Raw genomic sequence first — 25949 nt, forward strand, 5'->3', positions numbered from 1 at the left:
GCAATGCCCATTGAATTCTACCCTCTGTCTTCTCCCACTCAACCATCCCTTTATCCATAGCAGTGACTTTCCCTTAATTTCCACTGCTCCAATTTTTATAACAGTCTTTTATGCACAACAGTATTAAAAGCTTTTCTGAAATCTAAGTGTATGATGCCAAAATATTTTTTGTTACAGCGTCATAGTATCCAATCAGATTTCAGAATTCACTTCGTGGCTGAGTTAGACGTTCTCAAGCATAGATAGCAAGGTTTTTCTCAAGAAACAGGTTTTTTCGTCCAGCAAAACAGGCAAATTGATTAGAGAACACATCCAGTTTATAGGCACAATACCAGGTGACCCTAATAATACAGTAGAACGTTGATTATCCAAACTAATTGGGACCAAGGTTGCTTCGATTAATCATACAGTTTGGATAATCAAACATACCAAGAATACCCAGTTTATTAGGCTTAAACTGGGTATTCTTGTGTATGTTTGATTATCATTTAATTGTATTTAATTGCCGACCGGGCTAGCCGAGTGGGTAAAGTACCTGCCCGGCAACCCAAGGTCGCGGGTTCGATTCCCGCCTCGGGCTTGGATCAAAGTACTGCAAAAACCTTGGGAGGTGCAATATGGCCATAGAAGCCGATGCGCCAACAACTACCAAATCAAAAAAAAAAAAAAAAAAAAATTGTATTTAATTGTACACAAGGTTATTGCTATTGTATTTTGGAATATGAAGTATAATAAAAAATAATTGATTTAGGAAATGATTTTGGCTATTTGTAAATAATAGCCAAAACGTTTTGAAGAAACAAAGTATATTATATATTACATTTATCTTGAACTTACCTAATTGTTTTACATGGTTTCAACTATAAATCACACTTTGCTTTGTTTTTTTTTTTTTTTTTACATAAATAGAAATAAACAAACACAAGTATAATGAATATTGGGAAGGTTATTTTTTAAAACATTTAATCTTGAATTTTTCTTTAAACCATGCAAGATTGTCTTTTTTTCATGGCGAGGTCTCTCATTCTCTTTAATAGCAATATCTCCATAGAACTGCATTCAGATGGTTACTCACACCATGCCATTGCAATTTCTAGCCAGTGAGGGTCTCTGCGTGAGCGGCCCTGCTCCCTCTTCTTCGTCATCAGAATCACCTTGGTTAAAGTTAGCACATACTTCATCCTCGACTAATGCAACAATTTGTTCTTCAGTTAAAATATGGATAACCAGGATCATCAGCATTGTTGTTTAACCAGCCTCTGCATCATCTTGCCCACTCGGAAAACCTGGGAATCCCTTGAAATAAAGTTACAATCTCACTACACCCTCTAAATCCGAATTCCAATAAACTTGAAATAAATATATATATAGTCAACAAATTTGCTAAAGGGAGTGCTTTATTATGTAATATAAAGCAAAATTCAAAAAATAGCAAGGGCTTAATTTTTTAGTACTCACCTTGATCGATGTGCAATTGTTATGGTTTGAACGGCAAGAGGTGACTAGCTTTAAGGTGATTGGTTCTTAAGTTAAGAGGTGGGTAAATAGTAATTATAATGGAAACAGGATTAAAATATGCGCAAAGAAGTAGAAGAGCACTAACTCCATCCTTGGTTGTCATTAAATTGGGTTAAATTGCTCTAAATAGTGGATAAGCCAAAAGTCGTGAAGGACTTTCGTCAAAAAACGTCTTCAGTTGGCAAGTTAAATGAAAAGGGAATGCGTACTGTATTTAAGAAGAATTTTGTAATCCCGTGATGCACTTTGCTACTTGCGGGAATCTCAGATTGGTGAGATTCCAAACCGGAGAAAGATTGAAAGGGAGTTTCGCATTTATAATATTTAGATCAGAGTGGTGACGAAACCATTCTATAATGAGGGCTTCGAATTGTAAAATTTTGTAACTGTTTTTTAATTTTAATATGGTAATAGCTTGAGTCAACTAAGGGAGTATGGTTGTTGGAGTGGGCATGTAAAGTAAGTTCAGTGCTAGATTGTCCAGTTCTGAAACTACTGTAGTGATAGTATGCTCTGGTATTGGATGATTGGGTTGAACCGAATTTGGTTTTGGTTTACAAAATGTCAACACAATTTGTAACGCCTGTTACATTGGTAACAGGCGTTACAAATTGTGTTGACATTTTATTAAAAAAATAATATTATTCATTTCGCTTGTTGGATATTTATGTGTTTTTTTTATATTTATTGAAAAGTGATCCGAGTTTGTTATAAGTGGAAAAAATGAGAGTGATGTCTATACCTGCAAATATTCGCCGAAATTGTCCTGCAAGATTATTATGATAAGGAAGGACAAGCCGTGTTTTACTATTTATGATGTGTTTTATGGGGTTACTGATATTATTTTTTGCGATGAAAATGGTATGTTGGATTAATTTTGGAGGGTAATTTCTGGCTATGAATTTTTTTGTGAGATATTGTAACTCATTGGATAGGTGCTGAATTTAATGGCATTGTAGATTTGGTTATAGAGAACGGATTTTTTTTATGTTGAAAGGGTGGTGCGATGTAAAATGCAGGAATTTTCCTGTGCGTGTTTGTTTTCTATAGATCTTAGTTCCTAGTTTAGTACCTGAGATTGAGAAAATTAATTTGTTTATTGGTTTCTATTTCGAGTGTGTATTTAAGTCTGTCGTGAATTGAATTGAATTGAATTTTGTAAAAAGGTTATCAATTATAGTTTTGTTTCCTATTAAAAGTACATCATCGGCGTATCGCATGTATAACTTTATCTTGGAAGGGTAAGGTTGTAGGATTTTATTTTCAACTGTGGAAAGGGGAGCAGAGATGCCGAAGCCCATGGGTAACCTGAATATTTGTTAGAAGATCTGATTGTGAAATCTGAAATGCCTGGCGTCTAATAGTAGAGAGGTGAGTTCTAAAATGTCGTTTATAGAAAGGGAAGTGCGATTAATGAGACTATTGTCGGAAGTTAAATATCCACGAAGGGCTTGTAAGGTGAAAGGTATATGTACATTGGTGTATAGTAATACGACATCAAAAGATGCTAAAATATCATCGTCAGTGATTATGGTGGTTTTAATTTTCTCAAAGGCTTGGCTGGCATTACTAATTTTAAGTTTGGAAAACCTGGTGAGTGGAGATACGATTTTTACTAGAAATGAGGATAGGTTTGCGAAGGCGGATTTACTAAAAGAAATAATTGGTCTTAAGGGATGGCCCAAACTACATAAACCGGGCCGGTTTATGTAGTTTGATAATTCCAAACATATGGGGGAGAACATTGCTTCGTATGCCAATCTGCTGTAAGGTATGTAGGGTGATTTCTTTATTAGACCGGAGTTTTCTAAGGATAATGTCAAGCTTGTTTTTTAATTTGGATATATTATAGGAATTAATTATACAGGTGTCTTGGTCTGCTAGAATTTGTTCCATTTTTTCTATATAAGTAGCTTTATCTAAAATTAGTCCAATAAAACAGTACTTTAAGACATACTATAACTTCTAAGTGTAATATAAAGCATTAAATGTTGTAGAACTATATTTTACTATTGAATGATATAGTGGCAGTGGAAACTGAGTGAAGCTTATTAAAGCCAATGAGCTCTTGATTACTCTTGCTGGAGTTTCATATGAGTTGGCAACTATATATATTTCTTTCAAGTTTACTCTGACAGGCTGATGAAAAATGGTGGCACAGAAAATTCTAGCTCCCTAGAATTTTTCTTTAATGTAAATGCATTTTAACTGATAGTAAATACATAAGATTGAGGTAGTTACAACAAATTCATATGAATGGAAAGCCTGATTCAGATAAACATTTATTTCCAAAATCAGTTATAGAGAATTTACTATAATTATGTAATTTTCTATATTATGCTATTTGTTATTATACTTACTTTATCCATGCATCTTTGACAAAAGGCTATACTCTCTAAGCCTTCACCAAATTGACCAAAACATTCTTTACACTCATACTCAGCAACCTGTCCACAAATGCTGCACTGCCTTGGAGCTAACAAAGATGAAAAAGAATTTATAACTTACAAATTATCTGTTCAGGAAAATTAAATGTTATATAAGCAGAAAAAAAAAAAAAGAGGATTATATACAAATTTTACTGAAAACAGCGCTCGTGTGTAATTTGTGTTCCAGATGATACGGATGAATAGCAATTCATATTTGCCAAAGCCATTCAAGGAATGTATATATTTTTTTATTCTGCATATGTATATGCAGAATAAAAAAAAGTGCCATTCATGGTAAGCAGAATGGGTGGAGCAGATGATATCAGTGACATTCAAAGGAGCCTAATTTTTTGGGCTTGCATATCTGGGGTAACTCTACAGGCTAAACCAAATTGAAATAAAATAAATAATTATCTGTTTATTCTCAATGTGGATCATGCAAGAAAAGTTTACATATTCATTGGCACTGCAAACATACTGAATTGATTACAGGCAGTTCTCGCTTTACGAGTTTTTTTCCCAAGTATCAAGTATCAACAAAATCGAAAATATGAACATTAATTTCAAAAAATGAATGTTAAACATTCATAAATACCACATTCCAAACCACGTGAGTAGCTATACAATACAGTGTACCCCACTTTATGATATTAATCAGTTCCAGAGATGCCATCGTATCGTTAAAATATCATAATGTGAACCCAATAAAACATTGTTTTTTGGTAATTTGTTTCAAGATCTCGGAAGTTAAATTTTCGCTGTATAACTAAGCTATTTATCTCTCTAAAATGTCATTTTTAAGGTCATGAGCGTGACCTTAAGGCCATATGAAAGGTTGTGAGCACGGTTTGTAAATTGTATTAGTTACCAATTCAAATCATTAAAATGCATTACACTTTCATCGTTATCATATGTTCCGCTATAAGAATCAATTTTAAACGCATTTGTGATATTTTTCTAAAGCACATTTCTGGAGGTCACGACCATAAAACAGTAAAAAACAATTTGCACTTTCCGGTTTATTGGGCTTTTCTGTTACTGCAAGCAATTATAAACAGGTAGTAAACTAGATCTTCTTGCATTTGTGAAAATACTGATAGCTGGAATTGCGTGGGTTTTTACGCGATTATGGTGAAATATGTTTCCATTTTACTGAAATCTTCAATCGCATAAAAAACTTAAATAAATTTTCAGAATCTTTTCTTCATTCCTTTTATTTTAAGCTTCGTAAACTTGTTACTCCATGCGAATCGTGTTTACTTGCAATTTGTGTGTGCCATTAATAAATGCTTATGCATGCAATCGTGAAATTTATAATTAAAAGAGATTATCTTAGAAACAAATGCCTCTTGAATAATTTCTGAAGAAGACAATTCCTTGTGCAACAAACTGAGTGTCGAGGGAATAATGAGTGATCAACAAGTGTGCATTTAGTTGATGATGATTTAGTTGAAATAATAAACATTCTTTAACATTTGTGACTCTATTGTCAGGGAAATGGGGAACATGCTATGTAAAAAGGATAGGTGGAACAGGATCAGGGCATATCTGCCAGAGGCAAAGGTTGATGACGTAGAGCGGATATCATCTTTTAAGGGCACAAAAGGTGATATTGTTGTAAACGTTGGCACTAATGAAATTAAGAGTAGGAGACCAGCAGAATTACTTAACAAGTACAGGTCATTGTTGAAAAAAACCGTGAATTAATTAGGGTTGAATTTAAAAGTGTCTGCAATTCTCCCAGACACGATAGGAGGGAGTATATGATGAGAGCCTTGTCGATCAATTCGGCCTGGAAAGATTGTGCAAGGCTCAAGGGGTAGAATTTTTTTCAGCCTGGTCTATACTTGTTAACAGGAGAGACTGCTTCTACAGGGATGGGATAGACATAAATAGAAAGGGTGCAAGAATATTTGCTGATGCTATTGAAGCAGTGTTAAGTGGGTCTGAAAACTGCTAGCTTCGGGGGATACAAGGACTAATAGATTAACAGTAGCCAATGGCAGAGGTGAAAGTGATTCTTGCACTGCTTCTATTGGAATGAGCAGCAGCCTAGAAAACAAGATGCAGGGTATTTCAGAGACTGCTGGAAGTCATTGCAGTACAAGTAAACACATGGGTTGTGTTAGGGTAGCTAAGAATAGGAACAGGTGCATGTATACTTGCATGTACACCAATTCTAGGAGTTTGGTAAATAAATTTGATGAATTTGAGGTATTGCTCAAAACATCAAAGGCAGATATTGTTGGGATATCAGAGACGTGGTGTCACACAGATATTAGCATTAGCATTAGTAGAGGCATTTGATGCAAGAAAGCAAGCTTATGCAGCATCAGCCAAAAAAAAAAAAAAAAAAAACCCACTTCCACTTCACCCCTCTGTTCGTTCAAAATACCTGTCCAGCTGAGCCTTAAACTTATTTAGGCTATCAACCTCCACCACAAGGGATGGAAGTCTGTTCCACCAACCAACCACCCGCTGGCTAAAGGCAAATTTCCGCACGTCTATCCTACATCTGTCTTTCCTCAATTTGAATTTATGCCCTCTTAGGTGATTTTTCTGAGCTAGAAGAAGAATCCCATCAGCATTGAGCATGCTTAAACCATTCAAGGCTTTATACACCTCTATCGGATCACCTCGCTGGTGCCTAGTCTCCAGACACTGTAATTTGCAAAACTTAAGCCTTTCTTCGTAAGAGCACCCCCTTTGTTCCATTCACTAATCTTGTTGCCCTTCTCTGTACTCGTTCCAGCAGCTCTACATCCTGCTTGAAATGAGGCCTCCAGACCTGTATACAGTACTCTAGGTGTGGCCTGACCATCGCCTTATACAATGGAATAATCACCTCCTTATCCCTGCTGGAAAAATTCCTGTATATCATTAACAATACTCCATGAGCTACTCTTGCAGCCCGTCTGCACTGCTCAGAGAACTTCATATCTGCCTGCACAACCACCCCCAAGTCCCTTTCATTCTCTACCACTGTCAGTGTAGTACCACAGAGTTGATACGTTGCTCTGGGGTTGCTGTTTCCCATGTGTAGTACTTTACATTTGTCAATGTTAAACTTCATTTGCCACCTCTCAGCCCATCTGCTCAACCTTTCCAGATCCTGTTGCAGCAGCATAGTGTCAGTAGTGTTCTTGACAACCCTGCCAACCTTTGTATCGTCTGCAAACTTGGACATTAAGCCCGATATACCATCATCAATATCATTTATAAATACAGTAAACAATAATGGACCCAACCCTGAGTCCTGAGGGACTCCACCAATAACATCAGTCCACGATGAGCAGTGTCCATTGATTACCACTCTCTGTCTTCTCCCCCTCAACCACCCCTTTATCCATAGCAGCAATTTGCCTCCAATGTCACACTGCTCCAATTTGTATAGCAGTCTTCCATGTGCAACAGTATCAAAAGCCTTTCTAAGATCCAAGTATATAATATCAAAGTTATTCCCTGCATCCAGTTCTTTTGTGACTGCATCATAGTATCCAATCAAGTTGGTCAGGCAAGACTTCCCCTTAACAAAACCATGCTGTGTCTGAGCTATAACTGAAGTCTTGTCTAAATGATCCTGCAGTGCTTCTTTAACCAGTGCCTCCATTAATTTTCCTGGAACAGAAGTTAAGCTCACAGGTCTATAATTACTTGTGTCAGCCTTTGATCCTCCTTTGTGAATTGGGGTCACATTTGCACATTTCCAGTCTATGGGTACCTCCCCCGAGTCCAAGGAAGCTCTCATAATTATGGCTAAGGGTTTGCTTACTTCCTTTGCTGCCTCCTTTAATATAACTGGATAGATCCCATCCACCCCGGGTGCCTTTCTTGTGTTTATCTTCAACAGTTTCTCCTCCACTTTACTCCCAGTTATTTCAAGATTCTGTAGCTTACTGCTAGAGTTGAATACACCTCTGGCATTCCCCTCGCTGAATAACTCCTCATGTGTGAATGTCGATGCAAAATATTCATTTAGTTTGTTAGCTACCTGAGCAGGATCATCAACAGTTGACCCATCAATATCAAGTGGACCAATCTGATTCATCCCCTTCCTTCTAGAGTTTACATAAGTAAAGAACTCTTTGCTGTTTTTCTTTGCATCCCTTGCCAAGGATTTCTCGTAATCTGCCTTCGCCTGCCTAACCTCCTTTGTAACTTGGTTGCATATCAACTTGTATCTATCATAGGCTTCTGTGTCATGTGTTAATTTGTATGTATCCCATGCATTTTTCTTCTCTGCCATATGCCTCATTAGTTCATCTGACATCCATTTAGGCCTAAACCTTGAACAATATTTCTTAGTTGGTATGTAAAGCCTAGTAGCTTCCAAGATAAGTTCTTTGAATGCTTCCCATTTTGAATTTGCTGTTGGTAACATCATCAGTTGGTCCCACTGTATAGAATTTAAATACTGTCTCAGTCCATCGTAGTCGCCTTTACGGAAGCAATAACCCTTCCCTTTACCCCTAATGGTAGTTACCTCTTTGAGTAAATCCCACTTCAGCACACTGTGATCACTGCCACCTAGTGGTTCATTTATCTACAGATTCGTAATGCATGAAGAATCACTGCTGATAATCAAATCAAGAGTATTACTCCCTCTAGTTGCCTCCCGAACATGCTGATGTAGAAAACAATCATCCAACAAATCCACAAAAGCCCTGCTAGTGTGTGAGTAACCAGCCCCCAAATTCCAGTCAATATCTGGGAAATTAAAATCTCCCATTATAAGACACTCTGATTTACTGGCCCACTCTATTTCCCTGTACAGTTCCTTATTATACTCATCAGAGTCATTAGGCCTATAGCACACTCCTACTCTCAATTTTGATCTCCCAATGCTTATGTTACACCAAACTGACTCCACACTGCACTGTCCAGTGATGTCGACTGCCTTCACTTCCTTGGTTTTTATGTGTTTCTTAACTAATAGCATAACCCCTCCCCCCTTCCTATCCTGTCTATCCTTTCTGTAGACGTTCTACTCCCCAAATTGCAGTTCTGCATCCCTTATATCTGTGTGACACCACGTCTCTGATATCCCAACAATATCTGCCTTCGATGTTTTGAGCAATACCTCAAATTCATCAAATTTATTTACTAAACTCCTAGCATTGGTGTACACGCAAGTATACCTGCACCTGTTTCTATTCTTAGCTACCCTAACACAACCCATGTGTTTACTTGTACCGCAATGGCTCCCAGCAGTCTCTGAAATACCATGCATCTTGTTTTTAAGGCTTCTGCTCATTCTAATAGAAGCAGTGCAAGAATCTCTTTCGCCTCTGCCAGTGGCTACTGTCAATCTATTGGTCTTTGTCTCCCCCCAAGCTAGCAGTTTCCGACCCACCTAACACTGCCTCGATAGCATCAGCAAATATTCTTGCACCCTTTCTATTTAAGCAAAAGCATTAGCAATATTTTATTACGTAATAGTCGTAACGAAATACGTAAGTATTTTATTACGATAATTTATTGTGTTTGATAATGTTTTGGTTTACAAATGTGTGTTCAATCTTGGGTGGTCGGCACCTAACCCTATTTTTCCCATAGGGCCTGTTGTTTACATTGCGATTTTGAATTGCACGATGGTTTCCTGGAACACAACTATCGTGCTATATGAGGACTGATTATATTGTCATTGGTTCTCGAAGATTTGTCAGGGAAAACAGGATGGATGTTCTGTCCTGTTGATAGTGAGGTCAGTCAATCAGAATATGTTTGACTGTTAAATGTGCTGAACAGTATGGACACTTTGGAGGATCTTCGCCTGTGAGTAGATGGAGGTGAGTCAGATAGGTATGTTCGATTTGTGCCGGTGCAAGTATCACTTCTTCTCTTCACACTGCTTTTATGCTAGATCGCCAAAGCTTTGTGTCCTGTTTCAACTGATAAAGTTTATTATTAGTTTGGGTCTGCCATAACTCTTTCCACTGTGCGAGACACTGTTTGTATGATGTGATTATGGCCAGAAGCTAGAACAGGGATGAAGGTTAAAACAAACGGTAACAGATTTTTAGTAGTTTTGTCAGCAAGTTCATTCCCCTTTATCCCAGAATGTGCTGGGATCCAGCAAAAGGTTACTGATTGATGACGTTCTTCAATTTGCTATATGATGTAGCCCATGATGTAGCTGATGATACTCCCAAGATGTTTAATTCCTTGAAACAGGTGGTTTTAACCTGTTTGATATAGTCAAGAAAGATTAATTTTTATCTAAGGTTAAGCCAAAAAACCAGGCAGTAGGAACAACATGACACTGTTGCCCAGCTTTAGAACTAGGTCAGGATGGGGATTATGTCTTCTACAGAAATGAACTGCAACTGATTTTTCAGATGATATGCAAAAACCATTATCTGCAGCCCAAGTTGTAATTCTTTTTGGGGTACCTTGAAGTTCTCTCTCAATCATTCTCATGCTTTGAGAATGGACAGAAATGCTAAAGTCATCTGTTAGTAGTGACGAACAGATGATGTTAGTAGTGAGAGATATGCCAAAGTCATTGTATAAAGTAGTAAAAACAGTGGTTGGAATGGCCTTAGTTCTGAAGTGATTTTTATAATGTAGAGAGTGGCACGGAAAACTGCTAGCTTGGGGGGGGGGATGATCCAAGGACTAATAGATTAACAGTAGCCACTGGCACAGGTGAAAGTGATTCTTGCACTGCTTCTATTGGGATGAGCACCAGCCTGGAAAACAAGATGCAGGGTATTTCAGACAGTGCTGGGAGTCATTGCGGTACAAGTAAACACATGGGTTGTGTTAGGGAAACTAAGAATAGGAACAGGTACATGTATACTTGCATGTATACCAATGCTAGGAGTTTGGTAAATAAATTTGATGAATTTGAAGTATTGCTCAGAACATCAAAGTCAGATATTGTTGGGATATCAGAGACGTGGTGTCACACAGATATAAGGAATGTAGAACTGGAATTTGGGGAGTACAATGTGTATAGGAAGGATAGACAAGATAGGAAGGGAGGAGGGGTTATACTATTAGTTAAGAAAGACATAAAATCCAAGGAAGTGAAGCCAGTCGACATTGCTGGACAGTGCAGTGTCGAGTCAGTTTTGTGTGACATAAGCATTGGGAGATCAAAATTGAGAGCAGGAGTGTGTTATAGGCCTAATGACTCTGATGAGTATAATAAGGAACTGTACAGGGAAAGAGAGTTGGCCAGTAAATCAGAGAGTCTTATAATGGAGGATTTTAATTTTCTGGATATTGACTGGAATTTGTGGATTGGTCACTCACACACTAGCAAGGCTTTTGTGGATTTATTGGATGATTGTTTTCTACATCAGCATGTTTGGAAGGAAACTAGAGGAAGTAATACTCTTGATCTGATTATCAGTAGTGATTTTTCATGCATTAAGAATCTGCAGATAAAGGTACCACTAGGTGGCAGTGATCACAGTGTGCTGAAGTGGGATTTACTCAAAGAGGTAACTACCATCAGGGGTAAAGGGAAGGGTTTTTGCTTTCATAAAGGTGACTACAGTGGACTGAGACAGTATTTAAATTCTATATGGTGGGACCCTTCCCTTTACCCCTGATGGTAGTTACCTCTTGGAATTTAATAAATTGGAATAAATTCTAAGAATTTATCTTGGAAGCTACTAGGCTTTACATACCAACTAAGAAATATTGTTCATGGTTTAGGCCTAAATGAATGTCAGATGAACTAATGAGACAAGTGGCAGAGAAGAAAACTGCATGGGATACATAGAAATTAATGGGTGACATGGCAGCCTATGATAGATATAAGCTGGTCTTTAACCAAGTCACAAAGGAGATTAGGCAGGCAAAGGCAGATTATGAGAACTCCTTGGCAAAGAATGCAAAGAAAAACAACAAAGAGTTCTTTACCTATGTAAACTCTGGAAGGAAAGGTTTGTTTGTTATTTGGATTTTTTAGGAGCATTAGCAACTAAGGCCATATTGCTCCGGGGATATGCGGTGGTCATTCCCTGACCTTTCCGCATCCTCCGTTTTGGTGGTCACGGGCTCGAACCCCAGTCTAATCAAGAAGCGTATGCTATGCACTGCTGCTCCTGCCCACCTGGCTACGGAGGCGCTTAGAAGGAAAGGGATGAATCAGTTTTGTCCACTGAATATTGATGGTTCAACTGTTGATGATCCTGCTCAGGTGGCAAACAAACTAAATGAGTATTTTGCATCTACATTCACCTATAAGGAGTTATTCAAGGAGGGGAATGCCAGAGGTGAGTTAAACTCTGGCAGCAGGCTGGATGATTTTGTAATAAGTGAGAGGAAAGTGGAGGAGAAATTGTTGAAGATAAACATAAAAAAGGCACCAGGGTGGATGGGATCTATCCAGTTATATTAAAGGAGGCAGCAAAGGAAGTAAGCAAACCCTTAGCCATAATTATGAGAGCTTCTTTTGACTCAGGGAGGTACCCATGCACTGGAGATGTGCAAATGTGACCCCAATTCACAAAGGAGGATCAAAGGGCAACACAAGCAATTATAGACCTGTTAGTTTAACTTCTGTTCCAGGAAAATTAATGGAGGCACTGGTTAAAGAAGGACTGCAGGAACATCTAGACAAGACTTCAGTTATAGCTCGGACACAGCATGGTTTTGTTAAGGGAAAGTCTTGCCTGACGAATTTGATTGGATACTATAATGTGGTCACAAAGGAACTGGATGCAGGGAATAACTTTGATATCATATATTTGGATCTTAGAAAAGCCTTTGATACTGTTGCACATGGAAGACTGCTGCACAAATTGGAGCAGTGTGGCATTGGAGGCATATTGCTGCTATGGATAAAGGGATGGTTGAGTGGGAGAAGACAGAGAGTGGTAATCAATGGACGCTGCTTATCGTGTACTAATGTTATTAGTGGAGTCCCTCAGGGTTCAATATTGGGTCCATTGTTGTTTTCTGTATTTATAAATGATATTGATGATGCTATATCAAGCTTAATGTCCAAGTTTGCAGACGGTACAAAGGTTGGAAGGGTTGTTAAGGACACTAATGACAGTACGCTGCTGCAAAAGGATCTAGAAAAGTTGAGCAGATGGGCTGATTGGTGGCAAATGAAGTTTAACATTGACAAATGTAAAGTACTACATATGGGAAGCGGTAACCCCACAGTGACGTATCAACTCTGTGGTACTATACTGACAGTGGCAGAGAACGAAAAGGAACAGGGGGTAATTGTGCCGGCAGATATGAAGTTTTTGTGAGCAGTGCAGATGGTCTGCAAGAGTAGCTCATAGTGTCTTGACAATGTTATACAGGAATTTTTCTAGCAGGGATAAGGAGGTGATTATCTCCTTATATACGGCAATGGTCAGGCCACACCTTGAGTACTGTATACAGTTCTGGAGGCCTAATTTTAAGAAGGATGTAGAGCTGTTGGAATGAGTACAGAGAAGGGCAACAAGATTAGTGAATGGAACAAAGGGTTGCTCTTATGAAGAAAGGCTTAAATTTTGAAAATTGAAGTGTCTGGAGACTAGGCACCTGCGAGGTGATTTGATTGAGGTGTATAAAGCCTTGAATGGTTTGAGCATGGTCAATGCTGATGGAATTCTTCCTCTTCCTCAGAATAATCATTTGAGAGGGCTTTCCTTAATTTGAGAATTCAAATTGAGGAAAGACAGATGTAGGATAGATGTGTGGAAGTTTGCCTTTAGCCAGCGGGTGGTTGGTTGGTGGAACAGACTTCCATCCTTTGTTGTGAAAGTTGATAGCCTAAATAAATTTAAGGCTGAGCTGGACAGGTACTTGGAACGAACAGAGGGGTGTAATGAGAGCGTGTTTTTTTTTTTTTTTTTTGACTGATGCTGCATAAGCTTGCTTTCTTGCATCATATGCCTCTACTAATGCTATTGCTAAAAAAGTGAGCCCTATGGTACCCCTTCTTAGATGAAGTTACTAGAAAGGACTGATTCCATTCAGAGCCGGAAAGGCTGATGCTTCAGAAAGTTCTTTATAAACTTTGGGAGTTTGTTTCTGAATCCTCATATGCATAGACTATGCAGAATTCTATAACGACAAGCTGTCAAAAGCTTTCCCTATGTCTAAATAAACTATAGTTAAATGTTCCTTTCTTATGGCTTCCATTACAAATGGTAGAATTGCTTTAGCACTATGAAATCCACATTGTGATAAGCTGATCCAATTTGAATTTTATTAGCAACCAGGTGAGATGAGAGTTTACCAATTTTTCCATTATTTCACCCATACTGCTGGTGAAGGCTATGAGCAAATAATGAAGTGGATTCCAGAGCTGGAACTACAGTGGGGTGAGTGGGGCTCCAGCCCCAGGCACAACATTTTAAGGGTGCACTCGACCAGTTATGTACACCAGTTATGTACTTTTCTCATTTGATTTAATTACAGTTGGACCTCTGTTTAACGAACTTCTTTATAGCAGAGTTTTTGAATTCCTCTTGATAATTATATTTAAAATAGTTTCCCTAGAACAAAGGAAAATTCCATATAATGAACAGATTATGAGAGACTTAACTTTGTATGCAATGTTCCCACCTCTGGCATTTAGGCACATGAATTTAAGGCTAAAGGGATTACTGTTCTGCAATGTAAGTGGTGCCCTTAAAACCCTTGGAGCCACCTATCTAGAGAAGTTGCACTAGTCAACTGCTTTCTATGGGCAGTCAAAAGATTTAAGGCACATTCCAAACACAGATAATAGCCTCTGGTCAACCTGTGTTGTGGTTTTTTACTCCAGCAAGCAGTCAATTGTTTTTCGCAGAAGTGAGTGATCCACACCTTTCAGTAAATTTCTCCTGGCCACAGTAGCACATCCGAGAGATGAATATCCGAGAGATTCCAACATTTTAGACAGTATTTAAAGAACTAGTGACAATAGCGACATTGGGGGGGGGGGGTTGAGACAACTAATACATTAAATAAACTTTCCGAAGATGTTGGCAGATTTTGAAACTCTGCGTCGTTGAGTGTTAAAACAAATGCGAACATCAATTTTTATGATTGATGTACACTAAAGTCAGTGTACATCGGCATTTTGAGAATTATGCACAGAGGGAGGTGCATAATTCTGAAAATGATCAGAAATGAATCTGAGTAATCTCACCTCAGATTGTAAAAAATGAAAATAACGAAAATAATAATAATCATATTACGCTGAACTTAAATAATCCTGCATCTTGGCCATTGAATATTTCCAATAAAATAAGATACCTTTTAATTGAAAATGGACCGGATCAAGATAAAGATGTGGATTTTCTTTATTCTTTGTCCAAGGATGGACTTCGATTTTCTATAGAATGGTGTATTATTTTTTATGAACTTCATTTGGAACTAATAAAAATACTGGCAATGAGCTGCCTTCACTACTACTAGTTAATTCAAAGAAAGGCTTTTCCTCTTGGAAATGCTTATATCAATGTATTGAAACCATGAACATTTTCTAATTTGGAAATCAATGGAAAGGTGTCAAAAAAATTCTGGAATAATTGATGATGTGCTACAAAAAGCAATTTTAACAGAGAGAGAAAAAGGGAGAAGAATTAAAAAAATTATTGTGGATGCAATATTATTTTGTGCAAAAAATAATCTTGCATTAAGAGGTTCAAATGAGATATTTGGAAATCCGAAATCTGGAATATTCCTCAATATTATTAACTTATAAGTCATTACAATAAAGAAATAGCAGAACAAATTTCAAATCATCAAAAAGGAACTGTAAATTATTTATTGCATAAAATTCAAGATTAATTTATAAGTTTAATTAGAAATTAAATTTGGAGCAGTATTATTTCAAAAATTAAAAAAGCTAAGTTCTTCTCGTTGTCAATTGATTGCACACCCGATTTATCACATCATGAACAAATGTCCCAAATAATTAGATATGTGCTTATTATTGGCAGAAAAATATCAATAGAAGAGAGTTTCATTAATTTTATAGAATGAGTTTTTTATAGAATAATTTTATTAAATTAATAAGAGGAGTTTACCTCAATATAGTACGTGGAACACTTCCGAATGATACCCTCCAGAAATTAAAACGGAAAAAACGAAAAAATCGACAACTTACCGGTACATTAAAGTAAAATATAAATAATTAAAGTAAAATATAAATAATTAAATAATCAATTTAACACAATTCAAAATCAATTTAAAACAATTAAAATTCAAGTTTATATTTTACTTTAATGTACCGGTAAGTTGTCGATTTTTTCGTTTTTTCCGTTTTAATTTCTGGAGGGTATCATTCGGAAGTGTTCCACGTACTATATTGAGGTAAACTCCTCTTATTAATTTACTAATATTATTATCAACGTAGAACATATTGAGTATTACAGCTCTGTTTCATACTATAGAATAATTTTATAGAATGAGATTTGCAGATTTACTTAACAAGTACAGGACAATGCTGAAAAAAAAGTTGCGAGTTAGGGTTAAATTTGTGTCTGCAATTCTGCCCAGACATGATTTTGAAGTGTTGATCAAGACATTAAAGGCAGATATTGTTGGGATATCAGAGACATGGTATCACACAAATATAAGCAGTGCAAAACTGGAATTTGGGGAGTACAATGTGTACAGAAAGGACAGACAGGGTAGGAAGCAAGGAGGAGTTATACTGTTAGTTAAGAAACACATAAAATCTAAGGAAGTGCATCCAGCTGACATGGGTGGACAGTGCAATGTTCAGTCTGTTTGGTGTGACATAAACACTGGGAAAGGGAAAATGAGAGTAGGAGTATGTTATAGGCCTAATGATGATGAGTACAATGAACGGTTGTGTAGAGAAACAGAATAGGCCAGTAAATGAGAATGTCTTGTAATGGGGAATTCTAACTTTCCAGATATTGACTGGAATTTGTGGATTGGTCACTCGCACGCTAGCAAGACTTTTCTGGATTTATTGGTGGATTGTTTTCTAAAGCAACATGTTCAAAGGGCAACCAGAGGGAGTAATACCCTTGATCTCATTATCAGCAGTGATGATGCATGCTTTAGGAATTTGCAGATAAAGGAACCACTAGATGACAGTGATCACAGTATACTGATGTAGGATTTAATTAAAGAAGTAAATATGCTCAAGGGTAAAGGGAAGGTTTTTGTTTTCGTAAAGGTGACTACAGAAGTCTCAGTTTTTAAATTCTACAGAGTGGGATAAACTGACGTTGTTGCCATTTGTGAATTCTAAATGGGAAGCCTTCAGGGACTTAATCTTACAGGCTGCTAGGCTTTTCATACCAACTAAGAAATACTGTTCAAGGTTCAGGCCTAAATGGACGTCGGATGAATTAATGAGCTCATGAATGAGGCAGAGAAGAAAACTGCGTAGGATGCACATAAATTATCAGGCAACACAGAAGCCTATGACAGATATAGATATAATATCTGTCATATAAAAATAATGGAGTCACTGGTTAAAGAGGTGATAGAGGATCACCTAGACAAGACAGCAGCAATAGTTCTAACACTGATGGGTTTGTTAAGGGGAAGTCTTGTCTGACCAATTTAATTGGATACTATGATGTGGTCACAAAGGAACTGGATGCTAAAAATAATTTTGATATCATATACTTGGATTTCAGGAAAGCTTTTGATACTGCTGCATATGGAAGACTTCTTAAAAAATTGGAGCGGTATGGTATTAAGGGCAAGTTACTGCAATGGATAAAGGGATGGTTGAGTGGGAGATGGCAGAGAGTGGTTATAAATGGACACTGCTCTAAATGGAGTAATGTTATTAGCAGAGTCCTCCAGGGTTCGGTGCTGGATCTATCATTGTTTTGTGCATTTATCAATGATATTGATGAAGGTATATCAGGCTTAATGTCCAAGTTTGCAGATGATACAAAGGTTGGCAGGATGGTTAATGACACTAAACACAGTATGCTACTGCAACAGGATCTAGAAAAGTTAGGCAGATGGGCTGAGAAGTGGCAACTGAAGTTTAACATTGACAAATGCAAAGTACTGCATATGGGTAGCAGTAACCCAAGAGAAACGTACCAACTCTGTGGTACTATACTCAGGGAGGTGGAGAATGAAAAGGACCTAGGGGTAATTGTGCAGTCAGATATGAAGTTCTCTGAGCAGTGCAGACGGGCGATCAGAGCAGGTCATGGAGTTTTGTTAATGAAATATAGGAATTTTGCTAGCAGAGACAAGGAGGTGATTATCGCTTTGTATAAGGCAATGGTCAGACCATACCTTGAGTACTGTATATAGGTCTGGAGGCCTCATTTTAGGAAGGACTTATGAAGAAAGGCTTAAGATCTGCACGTTGCAGCATCTGGAGATTGTGAGGTGTATAAGGCCTTAAGTTTGAGCAGGCTGAATGCTGACGGGATACTTCCCCTTGCTCAGACTAAGAACCTGAGCGAACATAGATTCAAATCGAGGAAAGATAGTTGCAGAATAGATGTGTGGAAGTTTGCCTTTAGCCAACGGGTAGTTGATTGTTGGAACAGACTTCCATCTGTTAGTTGGAAGTTGGTAGCTTAAATAAATTTAAGGCTGAACTAGACAAACATTTGGATTGACTCAATGGGGAAATTGGGAAGGGTTTTTTTTTTTTTTTTTTTTTTGGCTGATGAATGCTGCATAAGCTTCTTTTCGTGCATCATATGCCTCAACTAATGCTAATGATGATCCCAGTAACCCTTGAGATCTCCACCATCTTGCTTTTCAGGCTAGGCTGCTGCTCATTCTAATAGAAGCAGTGCAAGAATCACTTTCACCTCTGCCAGTGGCTACTGTTAATCTATTAGTCTGTGTATCTCCCCAAGCTAGCAGTTTTCTGTTATAAAACTGCTAGATCATATTGCATTAGCGATAATACCGCTAATTGTTTGTTATTGATAGCTTGTCTTTTTTTTTTTTTTTTTTTTTTTTAAATTTTTCAATCCAAAAAAAAAAAAAAAAATCAGTGAACAAAATTTCAATTAGTCAGCATATCTATTATAATATTAATTAAGCTGTGTACATAAATGTAAATTTATTTTTTTTGCTAACCTGTGGAAAATATTGGTAACATAATAGGTAATAAGGTGTAAATTTGTGCTTTATATCTCTACTTTTATAGCCTGTGGATAATATTTCTCCTATTTTCGCTTATTAGAACTGCTGTTTAATGGAATTAAAATTCAATTTGCAAACATGATCACAATAACCAGCACTTACTACATATCTTAAAATGAATGGTAATTTATTTTGGAGAGGTCCGCTGTATTTACAGAATCTGACTTTCTTGGCATTACCGTTACCATGTGTAATGGTGTATGATGCAAGAAAGCAAGGTTATACAGCATTGAACAAAAAATCCCATTTCAACTATCCATTCGCTCAAAGCATTTCTCCAATTGTTCCCTGAATCTATTTAAGTTATCAACTTCCACATTGACAGATGGAAGTTTGTTCCAGTAGTCTGAGCAAGAGTAAAAATCCCATCAGCATTGAGATTGCTCAAGCCAAGCCTTATAAACCAGAATCAGATCACTTTACAGGAGCCTAGTCTCCATATGCTGCAATTTGCAGCATCTGGAGCTTAAGCCTTTCTTGGTAAGAACACCCGTATGTTCTCCTCACCAATCTTGTTTCCATTCTCTGTACTTGTTCCAGCAACTCTACATTCTCCAGACCTGTATGCAGCACTCAAGGTGTCGCCTGACGTTCCTGGATATTATTGACAAGACCTTATAAGCTGCTCTGGTAGCCTGTCTACACTGCTCTGAAAACTTTATATCTGACTGCACAATTATCCCCAGCTCTTTTTCATTCTCCACTGAGTGTATTACCTCACAGTTGGTACGTTACTCTGGGGTTAATGCTACCCAAATGCAGTACTTTGCATTTGTCAATGTTAAGTTTCAGTTGCCACCTCACAGCCCATTTGCCCAACTTTTCTAGATCCTGTTGCAACACCAAAATCTTGGGGGAACTCCACAAATAGCATTAGTCCATTGTTTACCATTCTCTGTCTACTCTCACTCAACCATCCCTTTATACATAGCAGTAACTTGCCCTTAATACTATACTGCTCCAATCTGTACAAAAGTCTCAACAGTATCAAAAGTTTTCCTGAAATCAAGTACAGTAAACCCTCGATTTAATGGACTAATAGGGGGGAAGGAGTGTTTGTTAATGCCGAAATTCTGTTAAATCGAATGTAACCTGGGGGGGGCATTTTTATTGTTCTTAATGTAAAAAATATGTTGAATTATAAAATTATGTTGCAATTTGGCCTTTGATTTATGGATATCAGAAACAGTTTGTTTTTTACACCGTAAATTTCACAAACATATGCTACTGAGATGGCTTGTTCTAATTTCTCAATTAGATCTAATTTCTGTGTCACATTTAAGTTCACACACTTTCTTTTCTTTTCTCTCCTCTATCACTTGATGCCATTTTAAATTGTAAGGATTACAAAATTATTTAATAAATAAAGTCACAATCCAGAAATCACAAAAACTCTGTATACAACCTGACTGCATGATAGCTTGAGGCAGACTGAGACCGAAACAAAGTGAGTCAGTAGACCCGAGTCATGTTCAGCTCGCAAGTCACTGCCTGCTGTTATCTGTAATCTGGGAAAACAGCTATTTGAACACATTTTCAGAAAGAATAAAAAACAATTTCCTGAATTTGATTATAAAAATAAAAGTAGGTAATTATCAAAACAATAATGGAAATAGGTAATTATTATTAATTTTTAATTAATAATAACACTGAAGTTTTGTATAACCTAAAATAAATATGGTCGAGATTAATATATACATTACTGTATTATTTGTCCCGTCCATTAAATCTAAAATCCGTTATATCGGGGCCAGTTAAATCGAGGGTTTAGTGTATTAAAATTATTTTTTGCATTTAGTGACCACATTGTAATATCCAATCAAATTGGTCAGGTAAGATTTCCCCCTAACAAACCAATACTGTGTCAACTTTAACTGCCATCTTGTCTAGATGATTTTGCATTGCTTCCTTAACCAGTGACTCCATTATTTTCATAGGAACAGAAGTTAAATCACTCGTGTAATAAATCTGTAATTACTCGTGTCACTCTTTGACCCCCCCCCCCCTTTGTCAATTGGGGATATATTTGCACATCTCCAGTTTTTAAGGACCTCCCCTGAATCAAAGGGTGCTCTCATAATTATGGATCATCAACGATATCAAGTGGACCAATCAGATTCATCCCCTTCCTTTTAGAGTTTATATAAGTAAAGAAATCCTTGCTGTTTTTCTTAGCATCTTTTGCCAAAGAATTCTCGTAATCTGCCTTTGCCTGCCTAACCTCCTTTGTGACCTGATTACAGACTAGCTTATATCTGCCATAGGCTTCTGAGTCACTTGATAATTTATATGCATCCCATGCATTTTTATTCTCTGTCACGAGTCTCATTAGTTCATTTGATAACCATTTAGGCCTAAACCTTGAACAATATTTCTTAATAGGTATGAAACTTTTAGTAGCATCCATGATTAATTCCTTGAATGCTTCACATTTAGAATTTACTGTTGGTAACATCATCAGTTGATCCCACTGTACAGAATTTAAAAACTGTCTAAGACCACTATAATATAGTGGTCTCAGACAGTTATTACAATTATCTGTCAGCCCTATTATGTCATCTGGTTCATGGGTGATTATGAGGTCTCAGACAGTTTATAGACTGGTTTATGGTATACCTCTAATATAGAGGTATACCATAATTCAATTGTATTTGCTCTCTGTGCAATACCTACCCAGTTAATAGAGGCCATGTAGCACCTTAATTTCCTTTTCTGAAATTATAATCCATTCCTTTGCCTTTAACTACTGCTAACTCTCTCTTCATTGTCCACCTAAAAACTCCATGATCACTTCCTGATACTGGTTTCTGTTCTATGGGTGATTATGAGGTCTAGAATATTCTTTTCCCTGACATGTTGGTACAAACAAAAATCATCTAGTTGATTTAAAAATTTTGTTTCTCACGTGCAGTTTCCTTCCCACTTGCTCCAGTCAATAAGAGTCAAATTAAAATCACTCTTATTAAGATATTCACATTATATTATTGTTATTTTTTGGTTTTTAGGAGCATTAGCAACTAAGGCCATATTGCTCCGGCGATATGCGGTGATGCCCTGACCTTTCCGCATCCTCCGTATTTGGTGGTCACGGGCTCGAACCCCGGTCTAATCAAGAAGCGTGTGCTACGCACTGCTGCTCCTGCCCACCTGGCTACGGTGGCACCAAGATATTCACGCTTACTTGCCCATTCCATTTGCATGTAGAGGCTCTCATCATAATCTTCACAATCACTGGCCTGTAGATTACTCTCATTCTTGTTTGCATTGCACTTTTTTTGCACTCTTGTTTGCACCTTTGCTTTCAACTCAACTATCTCACACTACACATATTGTATACCAGCACGCGAAACATCTGAATCTAGAAAGCTTTTGTCATGCTCATGCTGCCTTTGATAAGAAGCACGACCTCACCACTCCTTCTATCTGCCCTATCTTTCTTAAATATATTGTACATACCATACTGAAACTCATCATCCCCTATTTCCGGGCAGCACCACTTTTCGATAAGCCCTATTATGTTAGTGTTACTTGTCCTAACCAGCAGTTCGAATTCACTCATTTTATTGATGACACTTCTGACATTACTGTATAAACAATTAAGACTTAGTGTTCTTGTATAGTTAACTACCCTGACACACCCCTTAAAGTTATTTAAGCTCCCTTCCCTGGCATTATCTACACACTCATTTGAAACGTTTCTGCCCTCAGAACATCTTGCTAATATGTTCTGTTATGATAACAAACAAGAACTCAAGGTATGTGCAAGCATTACTTTGACCAACATTATCAGATAAACACATATCTATATTATCCTTGTTCCCCCTGAACTGTTATGGTATCCTCAATAATACTGGCAAAAACTCTTGCTGTACTTTTGTTTAAATGTATCTCGTCTCTACAAAACAGATTCCTTCTACCTACAAATGCAGGCAAAGCTGATAAAAATTTCCCCCCAAAAGCCTTGCAGAGTCCTTCATAGCCTTGAGTGTTAATCCACAAGGGTTTCAACATATAATCCCTCCTATCATGTCTGGGCAGAACTGCATAAACACAGACATTGTGACTTAACTCGCAGCATTTCTTCAGCATGGTCCTATATTTGTCTAAAAAATCATCAGATCGCGTGTGCTTAATATCATTAGTCCCCAGATGAATAATAATATTCTCTTTACCCCCCCCCCATAAAATCTGTCCACCTATCTTTATTACAAAAAATATTTCCCGTTTCTCTGACAATGGAGTCTCCTAAGAGACCTAAGTCCATTTGAACCGGAGTAGTTTGCACTTGGTTATTCTGTTCTGTGGCCTGAATTGGGAGTACATAAATTGGTAGGTTACTTGAGTTTTGAGTCCCTGATGGGCTCCAGTTACATTATTCTCGAGGGCAAGCACCTGTTTTTTCAGCAACTCAAATTGTTCTAGCAGTGCACCAAATTTTAACCTAAGATTGGTACACCCCGTACAATGGTGACAAAAAAATAAAAAAAGAATCACCAGATGAGCTATGATTATTCACTAGGTCAATCTTGGAATACATGCCACAGGTTCTGCAAAGGATAAAATCATGATCGCCCAGAAATTGCGATCAGCTATTTCCGTATGAGTCACGATACTCTCTGATGAAGTGTTCAAGGTGGATCTTGTAAAATTTACTAAATATCAATGAAAGTAACTTTCAAAAAATTATATTTAGAATATTATAAAAATCAAACTATTACAGGGAAAAAAAAAAAAAAAAACCTTATATCAAAATAAACTTTACAGTATAATAAATAAATAATTTAAAAGCAATATTTAAACCTCTGTAATTCTACTCTACTCCACTAATCTCCTCTAATCTTTAATTCCCTGTAATGTCTGCTCGCCACGAATGCCAACAGTCGAATGAAATTATAACTCATTATAACCTGAATGAAATTATAACTCAAGTAAAAGGATATCAATTGGTTGTGGCACATGTTCAGACTGATTTGGATGAGAAAGTGGGAATTATAGAAGCCAACTGAGAAGAACAGTGCCCATGGAAGTATGGGCACTATGGAAAAAGCATGCAGCAGGAACAGAATGTCTATGACACAAAAAGAGAGAGAGAGAGAGAGAGAGAGAGAGAGAGAGAGAGAGAGAGAGAGAGAGAGAGAGAGAGAGAGAGAGAGAGAGAGAGAGAAAGAATTAATTAATTAATTAATTTTATGCCAAAAATATTTGTGCTGTGTTTATGCCAAGAGAGTTTAAAAATCAGGGTAATCCCTAATAGAAATATCTGATCTTGTCAAAGAAATCTGAGTGTCATTGAAGATAAAAATAGGAGAAGAAGAAGCCTTTTTTTGCAGGATATAAGACAAGACTGAGTTTTAGCAGGACTGAAATTAACTAAGTAGTGGGTATTCGGGAAGTTGAAGATATTTGTGCAGGGCAAGATTTCTCAAACTGGAAGGTGGAATGCAATGTGCTACCATCAGCAAAACTATGGATAGGATTTCTAGTAAATGGAAGAAGGTCATTAATAGAGAAGAGGAAAAGAGTAGGAAAACGAATTGAGAGAACTTTTGGCTTTTGGCAGGTTAACTGTTCTGTGAAGGTTTCCGACCCTGTCATGGGGAGGCCAGGAGCAATGCCTGGTGTGATCAAGTGGGGATTAGTAGTTAATTCATAGTTACTTAGTAGTTGGTAAGGATTAGGAGTTATTTCTTCCTACATGACATTCAACAGATTCCAGCTAGATATGACAGCCTTTAGGTGCGTTTAGAATTGCATGGGGGAGTTACTTTCACTGTAATTCCAACAAAATTTGTAAGTTATAGGAGTTTTTTTTTCAAAAGCCTGTGATTTTTAAGAGAATGCAGGAGACCTACTAGTAAATCTCCTGGTTGCAACTGCTTAACCATCTTAGGAGAACCTGCAATACTTTTCAGTAGTTTCTGGATAAGAAAGGAAAATAATTTACTGAAAGATAATGTGGGAGTAAGTGCAATTTTTAAAACAGAGGAAAATCTGTTGCTGAGGAATTTGTTTTAAACCTCTTGGGTTGCAACGTGCCATGGTCAGTTTCTATCTCTGGCTGAGAGCTTGTTCGGCTCTAAATGTGGAAACACATTGTGATCCATATTTGCTCCTTTTGGCCCTTGGCAGATTAACTGTTCTGTTAAGGTTTCCGGCCCTGCCATGGGAAAGCAGGAGCTCCTAATCCTTACGTGAGGATTAGGAGCTTATGTGAGGAATTTATAAAGAACTACTAGTCACTCTAGAAAGATCATTAGTGAAAGATCATCTGGTCACAATTCGCTTGATACCCAGGCCACTGCCTAAATAAGTGGAGAGAAGAGGAGCAGACAGAAAGATCAATGGCATAAGATGTCTGGGTAGTTATGTGGAAGAAAGTATTAGTTCTCACATTTAAAAGGGAGAGGATGTATCATAGAGCATACAATCACTGTCAGTGATTACATGCTTTATGATAAATCCCTTCTCATTAATGTCAGCAGTACATTTCAGATGTGTTAGATTTTTATTTCTTAAATTAATTGAATTTTTTCTTTTCTAGAGATCAATAGAAATGTAAAGCAAATAACTAACTATAGATAAAAGCAATTGTTTTCACTTCACTGCACAAACCTCCCAATGTATCATTCATTCCATATTTCGTAATATTTTATAATAAACAGCCTATGAAATGAAATACTTATTTTAGACTCTGTGATAAAATAAATTAAACAATCATAGTGTACTATCAACACATTTGTAATGCATTTACTTTTTGATGTGAAAACATGTAATGAAAATGTGACTCTCTTATTTGTATTGTTCACATTTGTAGTGTTGTGTTCAAATATTTGTAATGTTCCTATCATACTTTCTGTAGTAGTAACTGCAGGAAGTATGACTGTGATGCTATACTATTCAACAAATGGCTACAATCATACTAATTAAAACAATACT

General features: G+C 37.2%; 1 protein-coding gene across 2 annotated transcripts in view; it reads right to left on the reverse strand.

Annotated features, from left to right (window-relative positions):
• The window catches only part of CYLD (ubiquitin carboxyl-terminal hydrolase CYLD), a 645450-nt gene that overhangs the window by 43138 nt on the left and 576363 nt on the right, over positions 1 to 25949 (reverse strand). For both annotated transcript variants that reach the window (XM_090382243.1, XM_090382244.1), the window contains exon 14: positions 3879 to 3994. In XM_090382243.1, coding sequence (XP_090238369.1) covers positions 3879 to 3994 — 116 coding nt within the window. The remainder of the gene's footprint in view (positions 1 to 3878; positions 3995 to 25949) is intronic.

The sequence above is a fragment of the Mastigoproctus giganteus genome, chromosome 10 (genome assembly GCF_048544385.1).
Source record: "Mastigoproctus giganteus isolate SK-2022 chromosome 10, ASM4854438v1, whole genome shotgun sequence".
Lineage (NCBI taxonomy): Eukaryota > Metazoa > Arthropoda > Arachnida > Uropygi > Thelyphonidae > Mastigoproctus > Mastigoproctus giganteus.